This window comes from Coregonus lavaretus (assembly GCF_964263955.1).
Source record: "Coregonus lavaretus genome assembly, chromosome: 5".
Classification (NCBI taxonomy): domain Eukaryota; kingdom Metazoa; phylum Chordata; class Actinopteri; order Salmoniformes; family Salmonidae; genus Coregonus; species Coregonus lavaretus.
In genome coordinates, this window is record NC_139992.1 from 13,199,115 (window position 1) to 13,224,454 (window position 25,340).

Here is a 25,340-nt window from a genome sequence, read left to right on the forward strand (position 1 = left end):
ATGTTGGTCCCTTCCTCAATAGATGTGAACGGGATTTTCAGCCCTTATTGAGTCGGAATGGCCCCTTAGTTTCACATTACGGTATACTTGGAAAAAAGGTGCTCACGTGAGTTTTGTTTACTTCCTCTCTGATTTGTTCATGCACGTGTAAAGAAAGGTGAGCCCCAAATGATTGCTGTGCTTGCAAAACTACATACTTAGGTTTATTTTCGTGAAGTGTGGTGAGAGTTTAGATATGTATCCTTATTATTTTACTGTCAGTAGTCTTCTATGCTGTTGTCACAATAGAGTTGTAATGTGTGTGTGTTTGTGTCTCTCTGCTTAAGTGATAATGCCCTCGAAGCCGGTGTTTGGAGGATATATTGGCACGGGTGTTGTTAGGCCCGAGACGAAGTAAAGAGCCGGCAAACCGTGCCAATATATCCTCCAAACACCGGCTTCGAGGGCATTATCACTTTTATACAACGGGTTACCAACATATTCAAATAATGATTGACATATTTTCATTAAAAACGTTACTTTGATTAAATAATATATGGTCGTTCATTGTATCGGTTCGGTTGCCAGAGACGCGACCCAGTCGTTTTCTTTTTGTTCTGTATCTATGGATGCGGCCCAGTCGTTCGTTCTTACTGTCATAATGGCTGGCAACGTTCTTATCCTTATTGCTTGCTTATAGCCAACTATGGCTAACTTACAGTCACGTCAAACAGTGCAGCCAGAATAACAGCAAAGTAGCTTAATTTGCATTTGTTTAAGCTGTTTTCTAGTGACATTAATAAGAATGAGCTAATGATGCACGATTTCACCAGGAATAGAAAATGTGAGCTCTCGTCAGCACACTGTTGTTCAGAGGAGTTAGCCAACAACACAGCTAACCAGTGGCGGCTGGCCGATAGAGGGCGCTAGGGCGCCGCCCCCTTAAATAAAATTATTTAAAAAAATAAAATAAAAAATAAATAAAAATAATAATAATAATAATAAAAACATCAGTATGTCAATATTTGTGTGTTTGAAATATGGAATGCACACAGTAATATGTGTAAGATATGATAGAAAATCATATTCGCAACCTTTCCTCTGCCTGTCAAACGCCTCGTCAGCTCTGGGCGATACAGAAAGTGCCCCGAGGAGGCGGGTCTACGTAGCAGTTAAGCCAATTGCTAATTTAAGATATGAATGTATGACATAAAATGTAGCTAATCAGCGATTTTAATTCGAATCCAAGGAGGGCGATTATTTTATCGCCCCAAGCTCGCCCCTGATAAAATAAGGACCGGGCTCCAGTGGCGCCATTTTTACTAGACGACAATGGCGAGCGCAAACGTTACTCCTCCAAGACCCAACCCTAACTCGGTGAAATCTCTCCTCCAAGATCCGTTTGAGAGGAGAACTTTGTCAGAGAAAGTTCGGGTGAAAGAGCTGGGCCCAGATCAACCTGACCTCTCAATCAGACAGCAGGCTAGCGAGAAAGGGAAGCAGTATATGCGCGGCTTCTCCCGTAGCTGGTACACCAGGAAGGCTTGGCTAGCTGGGTGCACTGATGCTAATGCTTTATTTTGCTTTCCGTGCTTGCTTTTTAAAACGACGGGGTCAGATTCAGCATGGACAGGTACCGGAGTGAGGGATATGAAGCACCTGTCAGAGAAGGTAAAGAAACATGAGAACACCAGGGCACACATGGACAACTCTGTAAAGCTAGCTGTATTAGGAAGGGTGAACATTGCTACGCAGCTGGATGACGGCCACAGGATTGCGGTGAGGAAACACAATGAGGAGGTGGATAAAAACAGGCACATTCTATCCAAAATTATCGATTGTGTGAAGTTCTGTGGGGCTTTTGAGTTGGCCTTGCGTGGGCACGAGGAGACTGACTCCTCGGACAACCCCGGCATTTTCCGGGGCTTAGTGGATTTTGTTGCCTCCCTCGACAGTGTGCTGGAGGAGCACCTGAAGACAGCTACCGTTTTTAAGGGCACGTCAAAGACGATACAGAACGAGCTGTTGGACTGTATGCTGTCAGTGCTTAAGGATTACATCCTGGAGGAAGTAAAGAGTGCTGATTTTATCGCCATTCAAGCTGACGAGACGACTGACGTTTCCACCCACTGCCAGTTGGTGCTTGTGATACGCTACATCGATGCTAAAAGTAACGTCCAAGAGCGTTTTTTCGAGTTCATTTTGATCGAGAACGCAACCGCCGACACCATCGCTACAGCGCTGCTGGAGAGGCTCAGCACCATACTCTCACATGGACAAAAGGCCAAACTTATTGCCCAGGCTTACGACGGAGCAAGTGTGATGAGGGGAGCCACCGGCGGAGTGCAGCGTAAAATAGTGGATGTGTACGAAAATGCGCACTACGTCCACTGCTATGCACATCAGCTGAACCTCATCATGCAGCAGGCTACTTCACGCATCCCCAGGATCGGCACTTTCTTTTCCGACCTTGCAGGATTTTCTGCTTTCTTCTCCAGGTCTCCCAAGCGAACCACCATGCTTGACGAAGTGGTTGCGCATAGACTCCCCAGAGCCTCTACAACACGGTGGAACTTCCACAGTCGCGCTGTAAACACTGTGTACGAGTACAGGGATGACCTCCTAACGTGTTTCCAGACCATCAGAGACTCTGGGAACTTTGATGCCCAGACTGTCAGAGAGGCGGGGGGCTTTGTGAGGATGCTCGAAGACGAGGCTTTCTGTTTTTTCCTGGCACTGTTCCACAAGATCATGCCAAATGTGGACATGCTTTTCAGCCAGCTGCAGAAGAGGAACATCGACCCTGTCTTCATTAAAGCACTTGTCCAGAGGTTCACAGACAGCATGCTAACAATCAGGTAAATAACTATATTTACTATTGGCTGATAAAGATGTTGTTAGAAAGATGAATAGTTCACTTACAACAGTTTAAAAGCCTAAATGTGTCTGGTCATCAAAGTGAGTGATTATCATAGAGCCGTCACAATTATATTTGTTTTAGTATTTTAAAAGGAAAGAGAAGACACAATCAGACGTTGATAATAATGCAGGAAAGTACTACACAGTTTGTAATAATTATTCAGGTGTCCACCAGGTCAATTTCTAGAAGAGGCCTAGTTGTTATTGAAGATTAACTTTATTGCTAAGTGCACAGCAGAACAAAATGATGTTGCATCCCTCTCACAAATGTAATAGAAAAAGGCTTTAAAACGTAATAACATCAGTTAATTATGTACATCACAGGTTAAAAGCAGTTACTAGACATAGTTTGTGTGTATATACACACTATCTGTCTGTCTGTCTGTCTGTCTGTCTGTCTGTCTATATATATATATATATATATATATATATATATATATATATATATATATATATATATATAGATATATATAAAACTCACTGGTTGTGTGTTGAGGGGGAATTACAGTGAGTTAAGAAGTCTGATTGCAAGTTATCAAATTAAACTTTATTTTTTGGACCCAGGGCCTCAATTCCCTCTTTGTGTGGGGACAGCGCATCTGACGAGCAGCAACAGCCCATCAAGCGACGGAGGATGCTGGGACCAGGAGAACAACAGAGGTTGGCTATAGAGGTAAGTTGTGATGTAATTGTCAGTGTTTCCCCCTAGAACTTTTTTCAGGCCTGGTAGTATGTAGCCAAAACCCTGAACAATCAGCACCTTGGTAATCATATACTTGAGTTGGACATAGGCATGTGTCAGTCAGGATCACTTGCATCAAAATAGCTTAATTGCAAATTAAAGCTGATGATGTATCTTTTACAGGTATGTGATACCATCCTGAGTCATGCCAAAGAGAGGTTCTCCTTCACCCAGCACCTCATCAGCGCAACACTATTGCACGGAGAGTTGTTCCCACAACACAGTGTGAAGTTCCCCGATACAGCGCTTGAAACAACCGTGGAGGCGTACCCCATGTTGAACAAGGCCAAGCTCAAAACCGAACTGTCCCTCATCTATGAGAACAGTGAGTTCAAGGCTTGTAGTGGTGCAGTGCCCCTGTACCAGTTCTTCATGGAGAACAACCTTCAGAGCACTTTCAGAGACTGCCAGCCTCCTCAAGATCCTCATCACCACACCCATGACAACTGCTGAGTCAGAAAGGTGCTTCTCTACACTGAAAAGGATCAAGACCTTCCTGAGAAACAGCATGACACAGGATCGCCTGAACGCTCTGGCCATGCTCTCCATGGAGAAGAAACTTGTCAGGGACATTCCTGACTTTAATCAAAGGGTCATTGAGAGGTTTGCCACTCAGAAGGACAGACGGGCAAAATTCCTGTACAAATAAGATGACAGACACACACACACAGAGCAGCTCTGGCCGCATGTTTCTTTGTATATAGTTGACCTTAGCATAAAAAATCCAGTTATATATGGTACTCTACAAAGTCTTAATAGTGTCTTTGCTAATATTACTGTATATATGTTGTTTTGTATCAATTAATTGTTGCAGTTCTGGAGCACATTAACAATTAGTCACATTTAGTATGATCATAAAATACTGTATGCTATTCTTCCAGTCAAAGGTTTGAGTTCATCCACTTGATATCCATTTCTATATTATACATCCTTTTATACAGTGTAAGATTTCCTATAAACTTTATAATAATTTCATGTTATTGTCCACTTTCCACTCTGTTCTGACAGCATGCCTGTTGCGTTGCCTGTTTACTACCAATGGTGAAAAGTTCACTTTAAATGCAAATGAAAGGCTTGGGTTTGTGTAATATGTTTTTGTGTAAGAATGCCTCAACTTTTTAATATTGGCATTAAATAATTACTGAATGTTTCACTGAGCACTGCTGTCCTGCAGTTTGTGTTAAAATATATTGCGATGGTTACAGGAAAAAAAAAGTATGGCACAGCCCCACCGAGAATATTTTTCACCAGCCGCCACTGCAGCTAACACAATCACTTCAAACTGAAGCTGGAAAGACAGCAAACTAGTTGCACTTAGTTTCGTTTGACCTCTTTTCTATTGATAGTTATTTGTATATATCCATACAATTGATGCTGATTGATGATTTCGACTGGCTGAGAAAAGCTGCATGCCTTCTGTCTCACCTCGACTTCCGACACGTTCATTAATATGGGAGATCTGGAGATCGAATTTAAATATTGAAACAATGTTGGAAATGTCAGAGAAACAGACAAGTTTTATACAAATCTCCGCTATTGAAAACCAAATGCTAGTCTAAAAGAAATGGGAGATAATGTCTACATGCTTTTTAGAGTGGAGATCAAGTTTATAAATTGTCTGGCTGGGCTGATGAGACAGTGGATTGCCAGGGAGATGGAACATAGTAAATAGGCATTTCAAAGTCATATCTTTTGCTGGTGGTAACTTGTGGAATAGACACCGTCTGGAATGCAGTTTTAACCAATCAGCGTCCAGGATTAGACCCACCCGTTGTATAATTAAGTGATAATGCCAGAGATGCCGGTGTTTGGAGGATATATTGGCACTGGTGTTGTTAGCCCGAGACGAAGTCGAGTAGTAAAGTGGCTACATTTGCGTTTATTTCAGCTGTTTTCTAGTGACATTTTGTATTTTGTACATAATGTTTTTGCCACCGTCTCTTATGACCAAAAAGAGCTTCTGGATATCAGGACAGCGATTACTCACCTCGAACTGGACAAAGATTTTTTCTTTAAGGAATCGGACGCGAAGGATTTACTGCTGACACCGGACCAGGCCCAAATCCCCGTCATTCCCATGAAGAAGAGACGCCGATACAGGGGACGCAGATCCGGGTGCCTTGTGAGAATTCGTCAGCAAGTGGGTAACCCGCCTCTACCATCCGTCCTATTGGCCAACGTGCAATCATTGGAGAATAAACTGGATGAGCTCCGTTCAAGACTATCCTACCAACGGGACATTAAAAACTGTAATATCTTATGGTTCACGAGTCATGGCTGAACGACGACATGGATAATATACAGTTGGCTGGGTTTTCCAGGCATCGGCAAGTCAGAACAGCTGCCTCCGGTAAGACAAGGGGTGGCGGTCTGTGTCTAGTTGTCAATAACAGCTGGTGCGCAAAAATCTAATATTAAGGAACTTTCAAGGTTTTGCTCGCCTGAAGTAGAGTATCTCATGATAAACTGTAGACCACACTATTTACCAAGAGAGTTTTCATCTATATTTTTCATAGCTGTCTATTTACCACCACAAACCGATGCTGGCACTAAGACCGCACTCAACGAGCTGTATAAGGCCATAAGCAAACAAGAAAATGCTCATCCAGAGGCGACGCACCTAGTGGCCAGGGACATTAATGCAGGGAAACTGAAATCTATTTGACCTAATTTCTACCAGCATGTTAACTCTAGACCACCTTTACTCCACATACAGAGACGCGTACAAAGCTCTCCTTCGCCCTCCATTTGGCAAATCTGACCATAATTCTATCCTCCTCATTCCTGCTTACAAACAAAAACTAAATCAGGAAGTACCAGTGACTCACTCAATACGGAAGTGGTCAGATGATGCAGATGCTAAGCTACAGGACTGTTTTGCTAGCACAGACTGGAATATGTTCCAGGATTCATCCGATCGCATTGAGGAGTATACCACACCAGTCACCAGCTTCATCAATAAGTGCATCGATGACGTCGTCCCCACAGTGGCCGTACGTACATACCCCAACCAGAAGCCATGGATTACAGGCAACATCCGCACTGAGGCTAAAGGGTAGAGCTGCCGCTTTCAAGGAGCGGGACTCTAACCCGGACGCTTATAAGAAATCCCGCTATGCCCTCCGACGAACCATCAAACAGGCAAAGAGTCAATACAGGACTAAGATTGAATCGTACTACACCGGCTCCGACACTGGTCGGATGTGGCAGGGCTTGCAAACTATTACGGACTACAAAGGGAACCCCAGCCGCGAGCTGCCCAGTGACATGAGCCTAGGATGAGCTAAATAACTTATATGCGCGCTTCGAGGCAAGCAACACTGAAGCATGCATGAGAGCACCAGCTGTTCCGGACGACTGTATGATCACGCTCACCGTAGCCGATGTGAGTAAGACCTTTAAACAGGTCAACATTCATAAGGCCGCGGGGCCAGACGGATTACCAGGACGTGTACTCCGAGCATGCGCTGACCAACTGGCAAGTGTCTTCACTGACATTTTCAACCTATCCCTGACCAAGTGTGTAATACCTACATGTTTCAAGCAGCCCACCATAGTCCCTGTGCCCAAAAGAACCAAGGTAACCTGCATAAATGAATACTGACCTGTAGCACTCACGTCTGTAGCCATGAAGTGCTTTGAAAGGCTGGTGATGGCTCACCTCAACACCATCATCCCAGAAACCCTAGACCCACTCCAATTTGCATACCGCCCTAACAGCTCCACAGATTACGCAATCTCTATTGCACTCCATACTGCCCTTTCCCACCTGGACAAAAGGAACACCTACGTGAGAATGCTATTCATTGACTACAGCGCAGCGTTCAACACCATAGTGCCCTCAAAACTCATCACTAAGCTAAGGACCCTGGGACTAAACACCTCCCTCTGTGACTGGATCCTGTACTTCCTGGTGGGCCGCCCCCAGGTGGTAAGGGTAGGCAACAACACATCTGGCATGCTGATCCTTAACACAGGGGCCCCTCAGGTGTGCTCAGGTGTGCGTGCTTAGTCCCCTCCTTTACTGCCTGTTCATCCATGACTGCATGGCCAAGCACGACTCCAACACCATCATTACGTTTGCCGACGACACAACGATGGTAGGCCTGATCACCGACAACGATGAGACAGCCTATAGGGGGGAGGTCAGAGACCTGGCAGTGTGGTGCCAGGACAACAACCTCTCCCTCAACGTGATCAAGACAAAGGAGATGATCGTGGACTACAGGAAAAGGAGGCCTGAGAATGCCCCCATTCTCATCGACGGGGCTGTAGTGGAGCAGGTTGAGAGCTTCAAGTTCCTTGGTGTCCACATCACCAACAAACTATCATGGTCCAAAAACTCCAAGACAGTCATGAAGAGGGCACGACAATGTCTATTCCCCCTCAGGAGACTGAAAAGATTTGCATGGGTCCTCAGATCCTCAAAAAGTTATACAGCTGCACCATTGAGAGCATCCTGACTGGTTGCATCACCACCTGGAATGGCAACTGCTCGGCCTCTGACCACAAGGCGCTACAGAGCGTAGTGTGTACGGCCCAGTACATCACTGGGGCCAAGCTTCCTGCCATCCAGGACCTCTATACCAGGCGGTGTCAGAGGAAGGCCCTAAAAATTGTCAAAGACTCCAGTCACCCAAGTAATAGACTGTTCTCCCTGCTACCGCACGGCAAGCTGTACCGGAGCGGCAAGTCTAGGTCCAAAATGCTTCTTAACAGCTTCTACCCCTAAGCCATAAGACTGCTGAACAGCTAATCTGCTACTCGCTGTTTATTATAAATTTAAATTTATTTATGCATAGTCACTTTACCCCTACCTACATGTACAGTGGGGAGAACAAGTATTTGATACACTGCCGATTTTGCAGGTTTTCCTAATTAACAAAAATCCAGAAAATCACATTGTATGATTTTTAAGTAATTAATTTGCATTTTATTGCATGAATCAGAAAATCAGAACCTAATATTTGTTACAGAAACCTTTGTTTGCAATTACAGAGATCATACTTTTCCTGTAGGTCTTGACCAGGTTTGCACACACTGCAGCAGGGATTTTGGCCCACTCCTCCATACAGACCTTCTCCAGATCCTACAGGTTTCGGGGCTGTCGCTGGGCAATACGGACTTTCAGCACCCTCCAATGATTTTCTATTGGGTTCAGGTCTGGAGACTGGCTAGGCCACTTCAGGACCTTACATTTACATTTACATTTAAGTCATTACCAGACGCTCTTATCCAGAGCGACTTACATTATTTTTTAATTTTTCATACTGGCCCCCCGTGGGAATCGAACCCACAACCCTGGCATTGCAAACGCAATGCTCTACCAACTGAGCTACATCCCTGCTGGCCATTCCCTCCCCTACCCTGGACGACGCTGGGCCAATTGTGCGCCGCCCCCGCTGGGCCAACCCGGTCGCGGCCGGCTACGACAGAGCCTGGATTCGAACCAGGATCTCTAGTGGCACAGCTAGCACTGCGATGCAGTGCCTTAGACCACTGCTTCTTACGGAGCCACTCCTTAGTTGCCCTGGCTGTGTGTTTCGGGTCGTTGTCATGCTGGAAGACCCAGCCACGACCCATCTTCAATGCTCTTACTGAGGGAAGGAGGTTGTTGGCCAAGATCTCGCGATACATGGCCCCATCCATCCTCCCCTCAATACGGTGCAGTCGCCCTGTCCCCTTTGCAGAAAAGCATCCCCAAAGAATGATGTTTCCACCTCCATGCTTCACGGTTGGGATGGTGTTCTTGAGGTTGTACTCATCCTTCTTCTTCCTCCAAACACGGAGAGCTCTATTTTTGTCTCATCAGACCACATGAACTTCTCCCATTCCTCCTCTGGATCATCCAGATGGTCATTGGCAAACTTCAGACGGGCCTGGACATGCGCTGGCTTGAGCAGGGGGACCTTGCGTGTGCTGCAGGATTTTAATCCATGACGGCATAGTGTGTTACTAATGGTTTTCTTTGAGACTGTGGTCCCAGCTCTCTTCAGGTCATTGACCAGGTCCTGCCGTGTAGTTCTGGGCTGATCCCTCACCTTCCTCATGATCATTGATGCCCCACGAGGTGAGATCTTGCATGGAGCCCCAGTCCGAGGGTGATTGACCGTCATCTTGAACTAAAAATTACAGACCTCTACATGCTTTGTAAGTAGGAAAACCTGCGAAATCGGCAGTGTATCAAATACTTGTTCTCCCCTCTGTACATATTACCTCAATTACCTGGACTAACCTGTACCCCCGCACATTGACTCGGTACTGGTACCCCCTGTATCTTCGTTATTGTCATTTTATTGTTGCTTTTTTAAAATGTATTTTATTTTACTTTAGTTGATTTAGTAAATATTTTCTTAACTCTTCATTTTTTAAAACTGCATTGTTGGTTAAGGGCTTGTAAGTAAGCATTTCACTGTAAGGTCTACAGCTGTTGTATTCGGCGCATGTGACAAATAACATTTGATTTGATACATCCATAACAATGAGCTAATGATGTACGATTTCGCCTGGCATAGAAAATGTGCTCTCTCGTCAGGACACTGTTGTTCATAGGAGCTAGCCAACAACACAGCTAACACAATCACTTCAAACTAAAGCTGGAAAAACAGCAAACTAGTTGCACTTCGCTTCATTTGACCTGTTTTCTATTGATAGTTCTCTGTATATATCCATACAAATGATGCTGATTCATGGTTTCGACTGGCTGAGAAAAGCTGCCTGCATGTCTGTCTCATCCCAACTCCCGACATGTTTATTACTACGGGACATCTGGAGATCTAATTTAAATATTGAAACAATGTTGCAAATGTCGGAGAGACAGACAGCAAGGTTTATACAAAATGTTAGTCTAAAAGAAATGTGAGATAATGTCTAGATGCTTTTTATCGTGGAAATCAAGTTTTATAATAATAATATGCCATTTAGCAGACACTTTTATCCAAAGCGACTTACAGTCATGTGTGCATACATTTTTACGTATGGGTGGTCCCGGGGATCGAACCCACTACCCTGGCGTTACAAGCGCCATGCTCTACCAATTGAGCTACAGAGGACAATTTATAAATTGTCTGGCTGGGCTGATGAGACAGTGGATTGCGCAGTCAGATGGAACAGACTAAATAGGAATTGTAAAGTCATATATTTGGCAGGTGGTAACTTGTGGAATAGACACTGGCTGGAATGCGGTTTTAACCAATCAGCATTTAGGATTAGACCCACCCGTTGTATAATTACCTATAAGATCATTTGATCTGATGATGCAGAAGACAGGCAATCAGAACGTTCCTCATGTTGCCTTTTCATTCAAATATTGCCTATGTGGCAACAAGTGTGCCAGACACAAATCACATCGACTTTAGGCAAATACTTTTTACACTGATCTGCAGTTACTGCAACTAGCTAATGATTGTATTGATGAACCTCTCTCCTGACCCTGTTACACCTGTTATCCTCAGGCTCAGCTATGACCCCCAAGCCCTTCAGCCCAGAAGAAATCCAGAGGATCCTGGGATCTCTCCAGAGGCCTGCCGTCTTCCTCAACATTACATGTGATTGGCCAGTGCTCCTCTGGACTGTAGACCACCTGTCACGATGCCTTGGAGGGAAGGCTGTCCGGTTCAGAATGGGAAGGAGACAGCATGAAAAGAAGAGTAAGACAACTCTGTAGCCCTGTGGTCCTCTGTAGCTCAGCTGGTAGAGCACGGCGCTTGTAACGCCAGGGTAGTGGGTTCGATCCCCGGGACCACCCATACACAAAAAAAAAAAAAAATGTATGCACGCATGACTGTAAGTCGCTTTGGATAAAAGCGTCTGCTAAATGGCATATTATATTATATTATTATTATTATATACAACGGCCCAGTGCAGAAACTCCAAGCCCTACCCCCTAGGCACTTCCTGTAGCCCCTACCCCCTAGGCACTTCATGTAGCCCCTACCCCCTAGGCACTTCCTGTAGCCCCTACCCCCTAGGCACTTCCTGTAGCCCCTACCCCCTAGGCACTTCATGTAGCCCCTACCCCCTAGGCACTTCCTGTAGCCCCTACCCCCTAGGCACTTCATGTAGCCCCTACCCCCTAGGCACATCATGTAACCCCTACCCCCTAGGCACTTCATGTAACCCCTACCCCCTAGGCACTTCATGTAACCCCTACCTCCTAGGCACTTCCTTTAGCTCCTCCCTGCTAGTCACTTCCTTTAGCTCCTCCCTGCTAGGTACTTCCTGTAGCCTCTACCCCCTAGGTACTTAATGTAGCCCCTACCCCCTAGGCACTTCATGTAACCCCTACCTCCTAGGCACTTCCTTTAGCTCCTCCCTGCTAGGTACTTCCTGTAGCCTCTACCCCCTAGGCACTTCATGTAACCCCTACCCCCTAGGCACTTCATGTAACCCCTACCTCCTAGGCACTTCCTTTAGCTCCTCCCTGCTAGTCACTTCCTTTAGCTCCTCCCTGCTAGGTACTTCCTGTAGCCTCTACCCCCTAGGTACTTCATGTAGCCCCTACCCCCTAGGCACTTCATGTAACCCCTACCTCCTAGGCACTTCCTTTAGCTCCTCCCTGCTAGGTACTTCCTGTAGCCTCTACCCCCTAGGTACTTCATGTAGCCCCTACCCCCTAGGCACTTCATGTAACCCCTACCTCCTAGGCACTTCCTTTAGCTCCTCCCTGCTAGGCACTTCCTTTAGCTCCTACCCCCTAGGCACTCATGTATCCGAAAGCGTTGAATAGGTATCAGCAGTGACAGGTTTGCTGGTTAGGTGGGATTTTTTTTTAACCTATCCAATCGTTTCAGGGGCTGTATTCAGACCCCTTGACTTCTTCCACATTTTGTTACGTTACAGCCTTATTCTAAAATGGATTAAATAGTTTCCTCCCCGCCCCCTCATTAATCTACACACAATACCCCATAATGACAAAGCAAAAACACGTTTTTAGAAATGTTACCAAATGTATGAAATATAAAAAAACGGAACTATCACATTTACATAAGTACTCAGACCCTTTACTCAGTACGTTGTTGAAGCACCATTGGCTGCAATTACAGCCTCAAGTCTTCTTGGGTATGACGCTACAAGCTTGGCACACCTGTATTTGGGGAGTTTCTCCCATTCTTCTCTGCAGATCCTCTCAAGCTCTGTCAGGTTGGATGGGGAGCATCACTGCACAGCTATTTTCGGGTCTCTCCAGAGATGTTCGAACGTGTTCAAGTCCGGGCTCTGGCTGGGCCACTCAAGGATATTCAGAGACTTGTCCCAAAGCCACTCCTGCGTTGTTTTGGCTGTGTACTTAGGGTCGTTGTCCTGTTGGAAGGTGAACCTTTGCCCCAGTTTGAGGTCCTGAGCAGTCTGGAGCAGGTTTTCATCAAGGATCTCTCTGTACTTTGCTTCATTCATCTTTCCCTCGATCCTGACTAGTCTCCCTGTCCCTGCTGCTGAAAAACATCCCCACAGCATGATGCTGCCACCCCCATGCTTCACCGTAGGGATGGTGCCATGTTTCTTCCAGACACGAAGCTTGGCATTCAGGCCAAAGAGTTCAATCTTGGTTTTATCAGACCAGAGAATCTTGTTTCTCATGGTCTGAGAGTCCTTTAGATGCCTTTTCGTAAACTCCAAGCAGGCTGTCATGTGCCCTTTACTGAGGCGTGGCTTCCGTCTGGCCACTCTACCGTAAAGGCCTGATTGGCGGAGTGCTGCAGAGATGGTTTTCCTTCTGGAAGGTTCTCCCATCTCCACAGAGAACTCTTGAGCTCTGTCAGAGTGACCATCAGGTTCTTGGTCACCTCCCTGACCAAGTCCCTTCTCCCCCGATTGCTCAGTTTGGCCTGGCGGCCAGCTCTAGGAAGAGTCTTGGTGGTTCCAAACTTCTTCCATTTTAAGAATGATGGAGGCCACTGTGTTCTTGGGGACCTTCAATGCTGCAAAAAAAAATTGGTAGCCTTCCCCAGATCTGTGCCTCGACACAATCCTGTCTCGGAGCTCTACGGACAATTCCTTCGACCTCATGGCTTGGTTTTTGCTCTGACATGCACTGTCAACTGTTGGACCTTATATAGACAGGTATGTGCCTTTCCAAATCATGTCCAATCAATTGAATTTACCACAGGTGGACTCCAATCAAGTTGTAGAAACATCTGAAGGATTATCAATGGAAACAGGATGCACCTGAGCTCAATTTCGAGTTTCATAGCAAAGGGTCTGAATACTTATGTAAATAAGGTATTTCTGTTTTTTATTTTTAATAAATTTGCTACAATTTCCACAGACCTGTTTTCACTTTGTCATTATGGGGTATTGTGTGTAGACTGATGAGTGGAAACAAATATTTTATCCGTTTTAGAAAAAGGCTTTAACGTAACGAAATGTGGAAAAAGTGAAGAGGTCTGAATACTTTCCGAATGCACTGTATGTACTGTGGGGTCTGAAATTATTGACACCCTTGATAAAGATCAGCAATAATGACTGTATAAAATAAATAATTAAAATACTGGGCTTTATTGTATGCTTCCAAAAAGTTGGGAATTATATTATTTATACTAATACATTTGTTCAGAGAAAGAGATTTTGTTTAACAAGTAGTACTTTTTTTATCTCGAAAAGGTAGGGTTCAAAATGATTGCCACCCCTAAAGATTCTTATAAATAAAGTAGTCAAAATGTTAGTATTTGATCCTATATTCCTAGCATGCAGTGATTACATCAAGCTTGTGACTCTACAAACTTGTTGGATGCATTTGCTGTTCGTTTTGATTGTGTTTCAGAGTACTTTACATCACCTCAGCCACAGTCTCTGCAGTGCACTAAAACTTTAGGCATTGTCGTGAAGATATTCTACTCCACCAGTCTTCATAATTGAAGTGCGGTCAGCCATTGAGCACTTTGCTATGCATCCCGCATGGCTAGGTTGTTGTTAATATTTCTCCTTGATAAGTTGCCTCTTTGGCACCAAAGACCTTGTTGTTTACTGTTGTATTTACTGAATAATTTATGTTCATAAAGTTAAAGAAAATATGTGAGAAAGCTGCAACTGTAAGCCTATGTTTAGTTTAGTTCTGCTTTGGTGATGGTATACTGTGCCTTTCCAATGTTCTCAAGTCATTGTTAATGGCCTATTAGTCATTGTTCAGCTGCAGAACAGTCGACCTCAAGCTTCCTCCAGTCGTCTCTGGCAAGGTTTTCAGTTGGATATGGTCTTAAATAAAGCTCCATAAAAGTTGCTTTGTACATTTGGTAGCATAAATATTGCCCTTGGTCTGCCAGCCTTCAGTAGCCTATGTCAAAGAGAGATCATTCATTTCACGGGCAACAATAGAGACTGCGTCCTCCAATAATATGGAGCTGGGTAATTTGACTGCTAAATCAATTTTTACAGCTACATCATTTGTGACAACAGCAGACAGAAGGTGTAATTTAACATGGTTGATTATACATTTTAGTACCGCCACGTGGTACTGACACATTGTTCAACCAGACTAAATCAAATTGAGACGCCAATAGAGAATAGGCACAGATGATTGAAGTCAGGGTGTAAATAAAATCTCAAGCCATTATAATGGTCTTTTGATTAAACATTTTGTTTAGACATGGAATTTATTGATTTGACTATTACATGTTTTAATAGCTTTATTGAAGCACAATACATTTTATCATGATGATTGTCTCTCTCTCCTGTCTGTCTCTCATTGTCTCCTCTCTCTCACTCTCTTTGGCTTTCTCTCTCTCTCCAACTGTCCCTCTATCTTTGTTTATGTCAAAGCACCTCTTTTTGAGACTCAGTGCTCATATGTGGAGGCCAGACTGGAGGAGTTTCAGTCCTGGACAGAGGGGCAGACTGGTGCAGAAGATGTGGGGTGTTTCTCTAACTACCCCCTCTCACTGTACTGGGCCTATGCAGACTACAAATACATCGCACTGCTGCTCCAAGAAAAGCCCTCCATGTTTGAGGTAATGCACTCTCTGTTTCAGACACACACACACACACACACACACACACACAATTCAATCAATCTCATGATGCTACACAGTGCACCTCTATCCTATAATCAAGGAAACAAAAAAAAACATACTAAATAATTATATTTTCATCAGATTGCAGGTTGTCATCCTGCAATTTGTCTGTGCCTGTGATTTCTTACATTGAATTGTAAGGCATTTGTTCTCAATCACTTGTTTTCCGATTGTCATGAATGATGACTAACTTTGAGGGCAACTGAGGAGAGGACTGTTTAGCGCTAGACAGATTCAGGCCATGGGGCTAGTTCTATGGAGTGTTCACCTGGCTCTGCCACCGCTCTGCTGAATTAAAGCCATTGTTTTTAACACATGGGCTGCTCTGTTCTGTTCAAAGCACTGACACACCTATGGGTCAGTCAGTTCAGGTCAGGAGATGTATTTTTTTTCAAGTACTAGAATAATGGATGATTATCAAGTAATGACTTGAATTTTTAATTGATCGATAGACTGATCTAAAATGAAATTGACTCCCACACCCTGACAATAGAATACACAATTGTAAATCTCAAACAGATGGGTGAACGTCATCTTTAATGAATTCCTTTGCCCCATCAGCAAAACAGAAGCTAACTGAGCCTAAAGCAGACATTTTCTCTCTCTTTTTTTATGATATCCTTTCGTGACGGGACAGACATTTTCAGTGGGACTTTTCAATGGCAGCAGCTCTTTTCTTTTTGGTCCTCAGGCACTAAAGGACTTGAAAGTCCACTCTAGTTCGAGCGGGCCACTCCATTCTTTCATTTATCTTGAATGATAATAGATGCATATGGGGTGACCTGCATTTATGACAGATCTGCTGAAATTCATGCCTTCGAGACAGGCAGGCAGAGGCCTTTTTACATGATGAATAGTGCCATTTAAAAGTTGCTGAAAGTGAAGATTGCACAGTCTATCATTTACAGTCGCCTGAATATGGTAATGGCTTCATTATCCTGGGTGCTGGGCAGAATCCCAGAGTTTTTTTTTTTTTTACCTCCGCTTTTTCATAGGAAATGATTGACAGACCAAATGGTTTGATAAAGAGCCTACAGACAACAAACGTCTTGTTTCCTATACAGTAGTGTTTGTCCCAAATGGCACCCTATTCCAATATAGTGCACTACTTTTGACCAGGGCACATATGGGTCTGCCATTTGCCATTTGAGACGCAACCTTTGTTGCCAATCATTACACTGTCTATTAAGCAACCGATGAGATGGAGAATGAGGTTTGCATTTTCACCTGTGTCTTGTGATAATGGAGGTTTGCCTCAGGAGGATGTATTGCTGCTATACCATAATATTGAAACTGCTCATGGCAGTTTTTATATTTGAATGGTTTGTCATATTTGTATCATGAATATGAATTGTGTTGTATACAATTACAGATATATAAATGTTAGATGAGATTATTTAAATAGATGACAGCAGGAATTGATATGAGAGATTGTAGCAACTGCATGAATATATGTTTTATGATTGGTAATTACAGTGTTAGTAATTGGAACTGTATTGTGTGCCTTACAGGACGTAGTGTGGTCTCAGTTTGGGTTCCCGGGTCGTAACGGGAGAGACAGCACACTGTGGATTGGAACAGAAGGTGCCAATACTCCGTGCCACCTGGATTCCTATGGGTATAACCTGGTACTACAGGTGCAGGGAAGGTAATTATACAGAGCTGTAGTGCAAAGCGGGGGGAAAACACAGTGAAACAGAGCGGGACTACCTGGACTTGTCCAATAAGAAGCGCTTGTTTTAGTTTTCTGTTGCAAATTGTTTTGCTCCGATGACTCCTTATGAACACAATCCAGTTTTACATACCTCAGAATACCACACACTGCTTTTCCCTTTCCGCTGAGCTGCATGTAGTAGTGGTGCAGACGATGGATGTTTCCCCTTCACCAACGGAATTGCACTATAGATTAAAATGAAACAATCTAGCAGCATTATAGCTGAGAAGAAAAAAGTGCTGGAGGCAGACAATAGATACAGCAAATCAGCACAATGAGAACTGGGTTTGTACGGTAATGATCTACCCACCATTCATCCCTCTAACTCTGAGGAAAGAGGATTTAAAAATCTATTTTGGATGATAGAGAGGTGGCGCTTTTTATTTCCTAGGAGGGGAGGGGGTGAGAGAGGTAGGGGAGGGGGGTGAGAGTCAGGGGAGGGGGGTGAGAGTCAGGGGAGGGGGTAAGGTAGTGAAAGGGGGGGATGGGGCTAGGGAGGAGGGGGAAAGGGTGAGAGTCAGGGGAGGGGGTAAGGTAGTGAAAGGGGGGGATTGGGGCTAGGGAGGTAGGGGGTGGGGTGGAAGTCACTTGGGGACAGAGTCAGATTGTTCCGCAGGCCCCTGAAAGATAAAGTAATTTTGCTTTGGCAATGTAAACATATTTCCCATGCCAATAAAACCATTTGGAGGGTGGGGGGAGGGAGATGGGGGGTATATGAGGTGAGGCTCTTTAGAATAGAGAGACATTAGTTCTCATGTGGAGCACTGAGTCTACGACAAAAGCTTAAAAGATCCTTTCGAATGTTATCTCTTCACTGCTTTCACATATGAAGATCACTCTATTCTTGTTTTGTTTAAATTGGCTGTTGAAACCTTTCACATTGAGGTAATGACCTAACCAACAAAGAACTCACATGACATGATATTTTCAATAAAGAGATGGATTTTATTGAACTATAGCTTCTTACATTTCCTCAACTACGTAGGGTATAACCATTGTGGTGGCTTCAGTGATGATGGCTGTCCCTTTCAAATAAATATTCATTCATTATTAATCTAAACTGATCCTAGATCCTACATGACCTGATCCTAGAGACGCTTAGTTAATACAGTCCCTGTTGTGTTTTAGGAAGCGTTGGCACCTGTTCCCCCCTGCAGACACGGGTTGTCTGTATCCCAGCAGGATCCCCTATGAGGAGTCTAGTGTGTTCAGCCAGGTGGACGTGCTCCAACCAGACCTCCAGAGGTTCCCTGCCTTCAGACACGCCAGGGCCTACACAGTCACGCTGCAGCCTGGACAGGTACAGCACATTGGACCAGTTTTCCGGACATAGATTAAGCCTAATCTGGACAAAAAAAACTAGTTCAATGGAGATGCTCCCTTGAGCATGCTTTTTAGTCTAGGACTAGGCTGTTTCCAGGAAACCAGCACAACAGGGGCAACATATGGAACTCTCTCTACAAGTATATTAAAGAGAATCCACTCAGCAAACACAGCTATTTGTACAAACTGACACTGTGAAAGTGCTAATCTCTTAATTTATGAGAAAATGTTTCCTCAGAGACAAATGTGTTTGAACCACAGAAATAAAATCGAGCACGTGTGTCTCTATGGTTTGGTCAAAAGCATGAGCTGATGTACACCCCAAAATGTTTGTAGAGATGCTGACTAACGGAGAGTGAATTGTATAAAAATTAAGAAAGAAAGTTGCACACGCTATACAGTACACTACATGACCAAAAGTATGTGGGCACCTGCTTGTCGAACATCTCATTCCAAAATCATGGGCATTAATATGGAGTTGGTCCCCCCTTTGCTGCTATAACAGCCTCCACTCTTCTGGGAAGGCTTTCCACTAGATGTTGGAATATTGCTGCGGGGACATTCTTCCATTCAGGCACATAAGAGCATTAGTGAGGTCGGCCACTGATGTTGGGCGATTAGGCCTGGCTCGCAGTTGGCATTCCAATTCATCCCAAAGGTGTTCGATTGGGTTGAGGTCAGGGCTCTGTGCAGGCCAGTCAAGTTCTTCCACACCGATCTCGACAAACCATTTCTGTATGGACTTCGCTTTGTGCACGGGTGCATTGTCATGCTGAAACAGGAAATGGCCTTCCCCAAACTGTTGCCACAAAGTTGGAAGCACAGAATTGTCTAGAATGTCATTGTATGCTGTAGCGTTGATTTCCCTTCACTGGAACTAAGGGGCCTAGCCCGAACCATGAAAAACAGCCCCAGACCATTATTCCTCCTCCACCAAACTTTACAGTTGTCACTATGTTTTCGGGCAGGTTGCGTTCTCCTGGTATCCGCCAAACCCAGATTCGTCCGTCGGACTGCCAGATGGTTAAGCGTGATTCATCACTCCAGAGAACGCGTTTCCACTGCTCCAGAGTCCAATGGCGGCACTTCAGCACTCAGCGGTCCCGTTCTGTGAGCTTGTGTGGCCTACCACTTCACAGCTGAGCCGTTGTTGCTCCTAGACGTTTCCACTTCACAATAGCAGCATTTACAGTTGACCGGGGCAGCTGTAGCAGGGCAGAAATGTTACGAACTGACTTGTTGGAAAGGTGGCATCCTATGACGGTGCCACGTTGAAAGTCACTGAGCTCTTCAGTAAGGCCATTCTACTGCCAATGTTTGTCTATGGAGATTGCATGGTTGTATGATATATTTTATACACCTGTCAGCAATGGGTGTGGCTGAAATAGCCGAATCCACTAATTTGAAGGGGTGTCCACATACTTTTGTACATACTATATAGTGTACTATCTCTGATAACATAGTCCTCCTGCAGAATCCGTATGATGTTAGAGTTATGTGCATCTACCATCAGAAAGCAAACATAGTGGGGGCTGTTCACTTGGTTTATAATCTGATCTACTGTGGATGAGAAATCGGAATGGGATATCCTGCACAACTGTCCCATAGGTGTTTTATAGTTAGGATTTTTTGCTTTTTAAGACTGTCCATTTACCCCCTAGAATCATAAAGACACTTAGCAATATTTCACCTGTCAACTTAGATTAACTACTGCCAATGGAACACAGTGTTTTCCAAGTCACACATTGATACATCTGTTTGGCATCAGATATTGGTAAGTCTGTCTTGGCATCAGATATTGATAAGTCTGTCTTGGCATCAGATATTGATAAGTCTGTCTTGGCATCAGATAGAAGTCTGTCTGTGCAAATGAAACAAAGCATGCAGCAGTCAGAGCTTTCCAGACTGAATGAAGTAAGACTGCAGTGGAACCAGGGGATCAATAAGGGCTGTTCACTTTAATAAAGACCAAATCCACATTATGAATGAGACAGAAGCACTTCCGAGGGAGGGAGGGAGGGAGGACACAAGCTGCCATCTAGTAGCTAGTCTCCCCCACTGTGTTGAACTAGGTGGCGTTCAGTATGAAAAAACGGTGTGCATCCTTGAATTAAACGGAAACGGTCTGTTCTGAATGACCAATTGAAAAACGGGGTTGGGTTGGGTTGTGGGTAAGGAAACGCTGTCAACATGGCCGCTGCCCTTTTAATTTGTCACTCATTGCTTCAAGCCACACCCCGCCACACCCATTAAACGTACCTCAAAGTCTGTTCAAGAACGTTTTGGGGAAATGTGTCGTTCAGTACAAACCGTCATGCAATGTAGCAAACGTTTAATCGAACTGATCAGTCCTTGACTCCTTCAGCTCTACTACTTATTGACTGGCTATGCTCTGCTCTCCTGTCCCCTGGACTATGAGCTGTGCTGCTAGCAGACATTTCCAGATATTTTGGACTCCTTCTGAGCTCCTATTCTGTAATATGTTCCTTATCCGTATTCCTACTGATCACCTTGCATTTCTTCTGATGCCATCTGACCCTGTTGCCCTCTTGCTCCAATAGGTGCTGTTTGTCCCCAGACACTGGTGGCACTACGTGGAGTCTATCGACCCCGTCACCGTCAGTGTCAACTCCTGGATTGAGTTGGTACGTACAGTAAAGTCACCTCCAACTAAATGGTGTTAAGTATGTTTATGGGGAAATTGGACGTTTGAGAGGAGGGCCATAATTACAGTACAGCTTGATGAAGAGTTTCCCACCACTAGCTACCACTACCGCCCATAGGGCCCTGGTCAAACTTAGTGCACTATATAGGGAATAGGGTGTTATTTGGGACGCAACCACAGTGATGGATGTGAGGGGTGTTGAGGCTCCCTGATGCTGTGGGTTTTTGAGTAATGAACAGGCATCAGAGTAAAGATACCCCTGTCATAATGATTTGTGAGTTTGCATGTAGAGGAGTGGTGCGCTGCATAACACATTCACATACAGGTAACTGCCAAAATAATGGAAACCCTTGAGTAAATGAGAGGAAAAAAGTATATTGAAAGCAGGTGCTTTCACACAAGTGTGGTTCCTGAGTTAATTAAGCATTAACATCCCATCATGTTTAGGGTCATGTATAAAAATGCTGGGCAGGCCATTATTTTGGCTACCATGGCTATGCCCCCATAGGATGACAATGTCCCCATTCACAGGACACGAGTGGTCACTGAATGGTTTGATGAGCATGAAAACAATGCAAACCATATTCCACACTTATGAGAGATTCTGGAGCGGCGCCTGAGACATTTTCCACCACCATCAACAAAACAATGATGGTGTTTCTTGTGGAAGAATGGTGTCGCATCCCTCCAATAGAGTTCCAGACACTTGTAGAATCTATGCCAAGGTGCATGGAAGCTGTTCTGGTGGCTCGTGGTGGCCCAACACCCTATTAAGAAACTTTATGTTGGTGTTTCCTTTATTTTGGAAGTTACCTGTATCTAGATGAGAGGAGTGTGTATTCAGGTAGTGTGTCACCTTCGATGCCTCCTGATAACTGGCTCTGAGACAAGGTCACAGACACAATCAATTACGCCTGCTGCACATAATGTCTTTATCAGCGACTTCTTTCCCTTGATAGGAGTTTTTCTTTCTACTTCCTGATCTGATACAGGAAGTTGATGATGAGGCGAGAGTAGGCGAGGCCCTCACCAAAGCCATTGTCTGTGCTCTGAAGACGACACCTAGTGACGACAATGATGATGACTGGCTCAATCCCACTGAGGTACAGTATCCTGACACTAGCCTGAGTCCTAGATCTGTTTGTGCTGTCTTGCCAATTGTCATTGACAATGACCATAGGAGTTGGCAAGACAGCATAAACAGATCTTGGACCAGGCTATCTTGACCCTGACTTACCCTCTTCACACTCTGACTAAAAATGGGCAGTTCAGGTAGCACTGCCACATCGAACCCCCTGTACCGCGCAGAATCTGATGGCACATTTGCCATGCACACTCAGGATCATTCTCAGCGCAGTCCAACCATTTTGTTCTCCTTATAAGAGCACAGATCAGAGGGAGGAACTTGTCCCGGTGGACTGAGGTCCAGGGAAAGACAAAGTCCCAGGAATGCAGCATAGAACAACAGAGAGGAGATGACTGAATTCCAACCCCCCCCCCCCCCCCCATATTGACCAATCTGTCTAGCTCCAGTTAGCATTTGAGTTGTTGACTGGTCTTGTGCTAGAGAATACCTAGCCTAAAACCTGCCTTTTTAGTTAAGAAATGAAAAGCTCCACAGAGACTACAAAACAGAGCATTGCGTGTGTGAGACTAGTTAGGAGACAGAGTCCCTGTAAACACACAGTACTGACCATGGTCCCTGAGGTATGTCAACCCTCAGTAAAGCGGATAGTGCCGAAACATTGGTTCTTTTCATAAAACGGTTGGGAGTATAATTTCAACTTTTTTATTTTTCCGAAGGTGGGGTTGGTGGGACATGATGAGAACATGCAGTACCTGAACCTGGCTGTGGGGGCCTGCATGGAGAAGAGGGGGACTACAAGTCACCGTGACCAACAGACCCAGGACACCCCAGCATGTCCAGGGGCCAAGCGTGACTCCAGGGGCCAAGCTAAGAACACCAGCTCTTCATCACGACCAGCAGAGGGTTCTTCCTCCTCGTCATCCTCATCTTCCACACCATCCACCGTGCCCTTCGGCCCTCACCTCATCCCTGTGACCTGGAACCAGATCACCAAACAGGAAACTACAGAGCAGAACCCCAAAGACCAAGACGGACCATCCCCATCCAGAGACTGTGACATAATCAGGCCTAGCAGCGTAACACAAAGCACCCCACTCAAACCGGTCAGTGGGAGTAGAGCCCAGCACCAGCATGGAGGGGAAGGCATATCCAGCTCCAGTTCAGCCTCAGACCCCCAAGTGTTACCACAGCCAGGGTGCAGAGATCGAGGAAGGCCATCACCTGGGGACAGAGACCAGGGTGAAGGTGACAGAGCACACTGCCTCGTATCCATCACCACCAACGACCTACTGCAGTGCCTGGTTCACCCTGAGGTCATCGCTAGAGTCACTGAGCTACTGATGGAGAGACAGAGTCAGGTCAGGCACAGCCACAGCCACAACACCATAGCTTCATAGTCTACATTCCAATGCTCATACTAGCATGCTACTTAGATTGAATGCCACAATACATTGCTTCATTCTAAGTGGTAAGCTAGTATGGATATTGCAGCAGAGCCTAACAAGTAGATTGTAAGTTCCCTCAATTGTTAAAAATGGGGAAAGGAGTCATCAATAAGTCTATAGAGTTTAACTGGGTTCAGTTGACTTTAGCAGCTGGGGTAGTCAAGGTACAGTAGATCATGGTGTTAATACCTCTGACAGTCGCTCTTATTTCCCCTAATACTGCTGAGTCTCTCTGGTTACGTCCCAAATGGCACCTTGTTCTCTATATAGTGTACTACTTTGACCAGAACGGTGTGATGATGAGGCGGGAGTAGAACGGTCCTGGTCAAAAGTAGTGCACTATATAGGGAATAGGTTGCCATTTGGGACACAAGCCTCTGTGGAGTTAGCAGTGATTCAGAAACCACTGAATGAACGGCCGTGCTCTGCAGGTCCCACATGGGAAATCCTGCCTGGCTGATCGTTATTCCACAGTGTCGGAGAAGGGAAAACAGAAAGAGGTGGGGCTTCACACTTTTCTATATTTTCTAACCCTCCTGCGTCTTCTTTTTCTACCCCCATCAACACTGAGTGTACAGAACATTATGAACACCTGCTCTTTCCATGACATGGACTATCCAGGTGAAAGCTATGATCCCCTTTTTGATGTCACCTTGTTAAATCCACTTCAATCAGTGTAGATGAATGTTAAAGAAGGATTTATATGAATGGATTCTAACTCTGTATACAAAACTGTATTGTCATAGGGAGTTGAAGTCCTGAGTAACAGCGATGCATTTAGAAAACATTCCATACCCAGTCAAAGGCATTCCTGACATTTTGATGTGGTCTGTCATAATTAAATCTGAAATTCTAACTCTGCACTGATATATGTATATATTGCTCCTCCATATACACATTCTCTCAGTCCTTGTGTAATGATTGTACAGTGAGATCATTGGAAGATTTCTATACACGCCAAGCCAATAGCGCTCCAAAATAGCACTTCAAATTCAACTTTGTATAATCCTTGTAATAATAACAGTGATAGCTAGTATTTCTCAGATGGCGGCTTCATTTTCTGCCTTCCGTTCCCCAGCTGGTAGATTATGTTTGCGTCCCAAATAGCACCCTATTCTATATTTAGTGCACTCCTTTTTAGTATTTTTTAGTATTTTATTAGGATCCCCAATTAGCAGCTGCCAACCTGGAGCGACTCTTCCAGCGGCTACTCTTCCACTATAGACCAGGGCTCTGGTCTAAAGTGGTGCACTACTGTGAGGGGAAAAAGTATTTGATCCCCTGCTGATTTTGTACGTTTGCCCACTGACAAAGACATGATCAGTCTATAATTTTAATGGTAGGTTTATTTGAACAGTGAGAGACAGAATAACAACAAAAAAATCCAGAAAAACGCATGTAAAAAATGTTATAAATTGATTTGCATTTTAATGAGGGAAATAAATATTTGACCCCTCTGCA

At 44.6% G+C, this 25,340-nt stretch overlaps 1 protein-coding gene across 2 annotated transcripts; it reads left to right on the forward strand.

The window, feature by feature from the left end:
* The first annotated feature begins 23 nt into the window (after positions 1-23).
* On the forward strand, positions 24-24,739 carry LOC311128993 (HSPB1-associated protein 1 homolog). Of its 2 annotated transcripts, XM_084161225.1 has the most exons (8): positions 24-106; positions 11,095-11,289; positions 15,395-15,582; positions 17,157-17,293; positions 18,488-18,659; positions 21,244-21,327; positions 22,340-22,450; positions 23,151-24,739. In XM_084161225.1, the coding sequence occupies exons 2-8, from the start codon at positions 11,103-11,105 to the stop codon at positions 23,829-23,831; spliced, it is 1,560 nt and encodes a 519-aa protein (XP_084017351.1). In that variant the 5' UTR covers positions 24-106; positions 11,095-11,102; the 3' UTR covers positions 23,832-24,739. The 2 variants fall into 2 exon arrangements, with proteins under 2 accessions (XP_084017351.1, XP_084017352.1); XM_084161226.1 differs by lacking the exon at positions 24-106 and having other exon boundaries at positions 11,082-11,289.
* Positions 24,740-25,340: the final 601 nt, after the last annotated feature.

Excerpts from the sequence above, each read along its gene's own strand:
- LOC311128993 (XM_084161225.1), top strand. The coding sequence starts at position 11,103 with ATGACCCCCAAGCCCTTCAGCCCAGAAGAAATCCAGAGGATCCTGGGA. Across the intron at positions 15,583-17,156 it reads AAAAGCCCTCCATGTTTGAG|GACGTAGTGTGGTCTCAGTT; the intron begins GTAATGCACTCT and ends TGTGCCTTACAG. Across the intron at positions 17,294-18,487 it reads GTACTACAGGTGCAGGGAAG|GAAGCGTTGGCACCTGTTCC; the intron begins GTAATTATACAG and ends GTTGTGTTTTAG.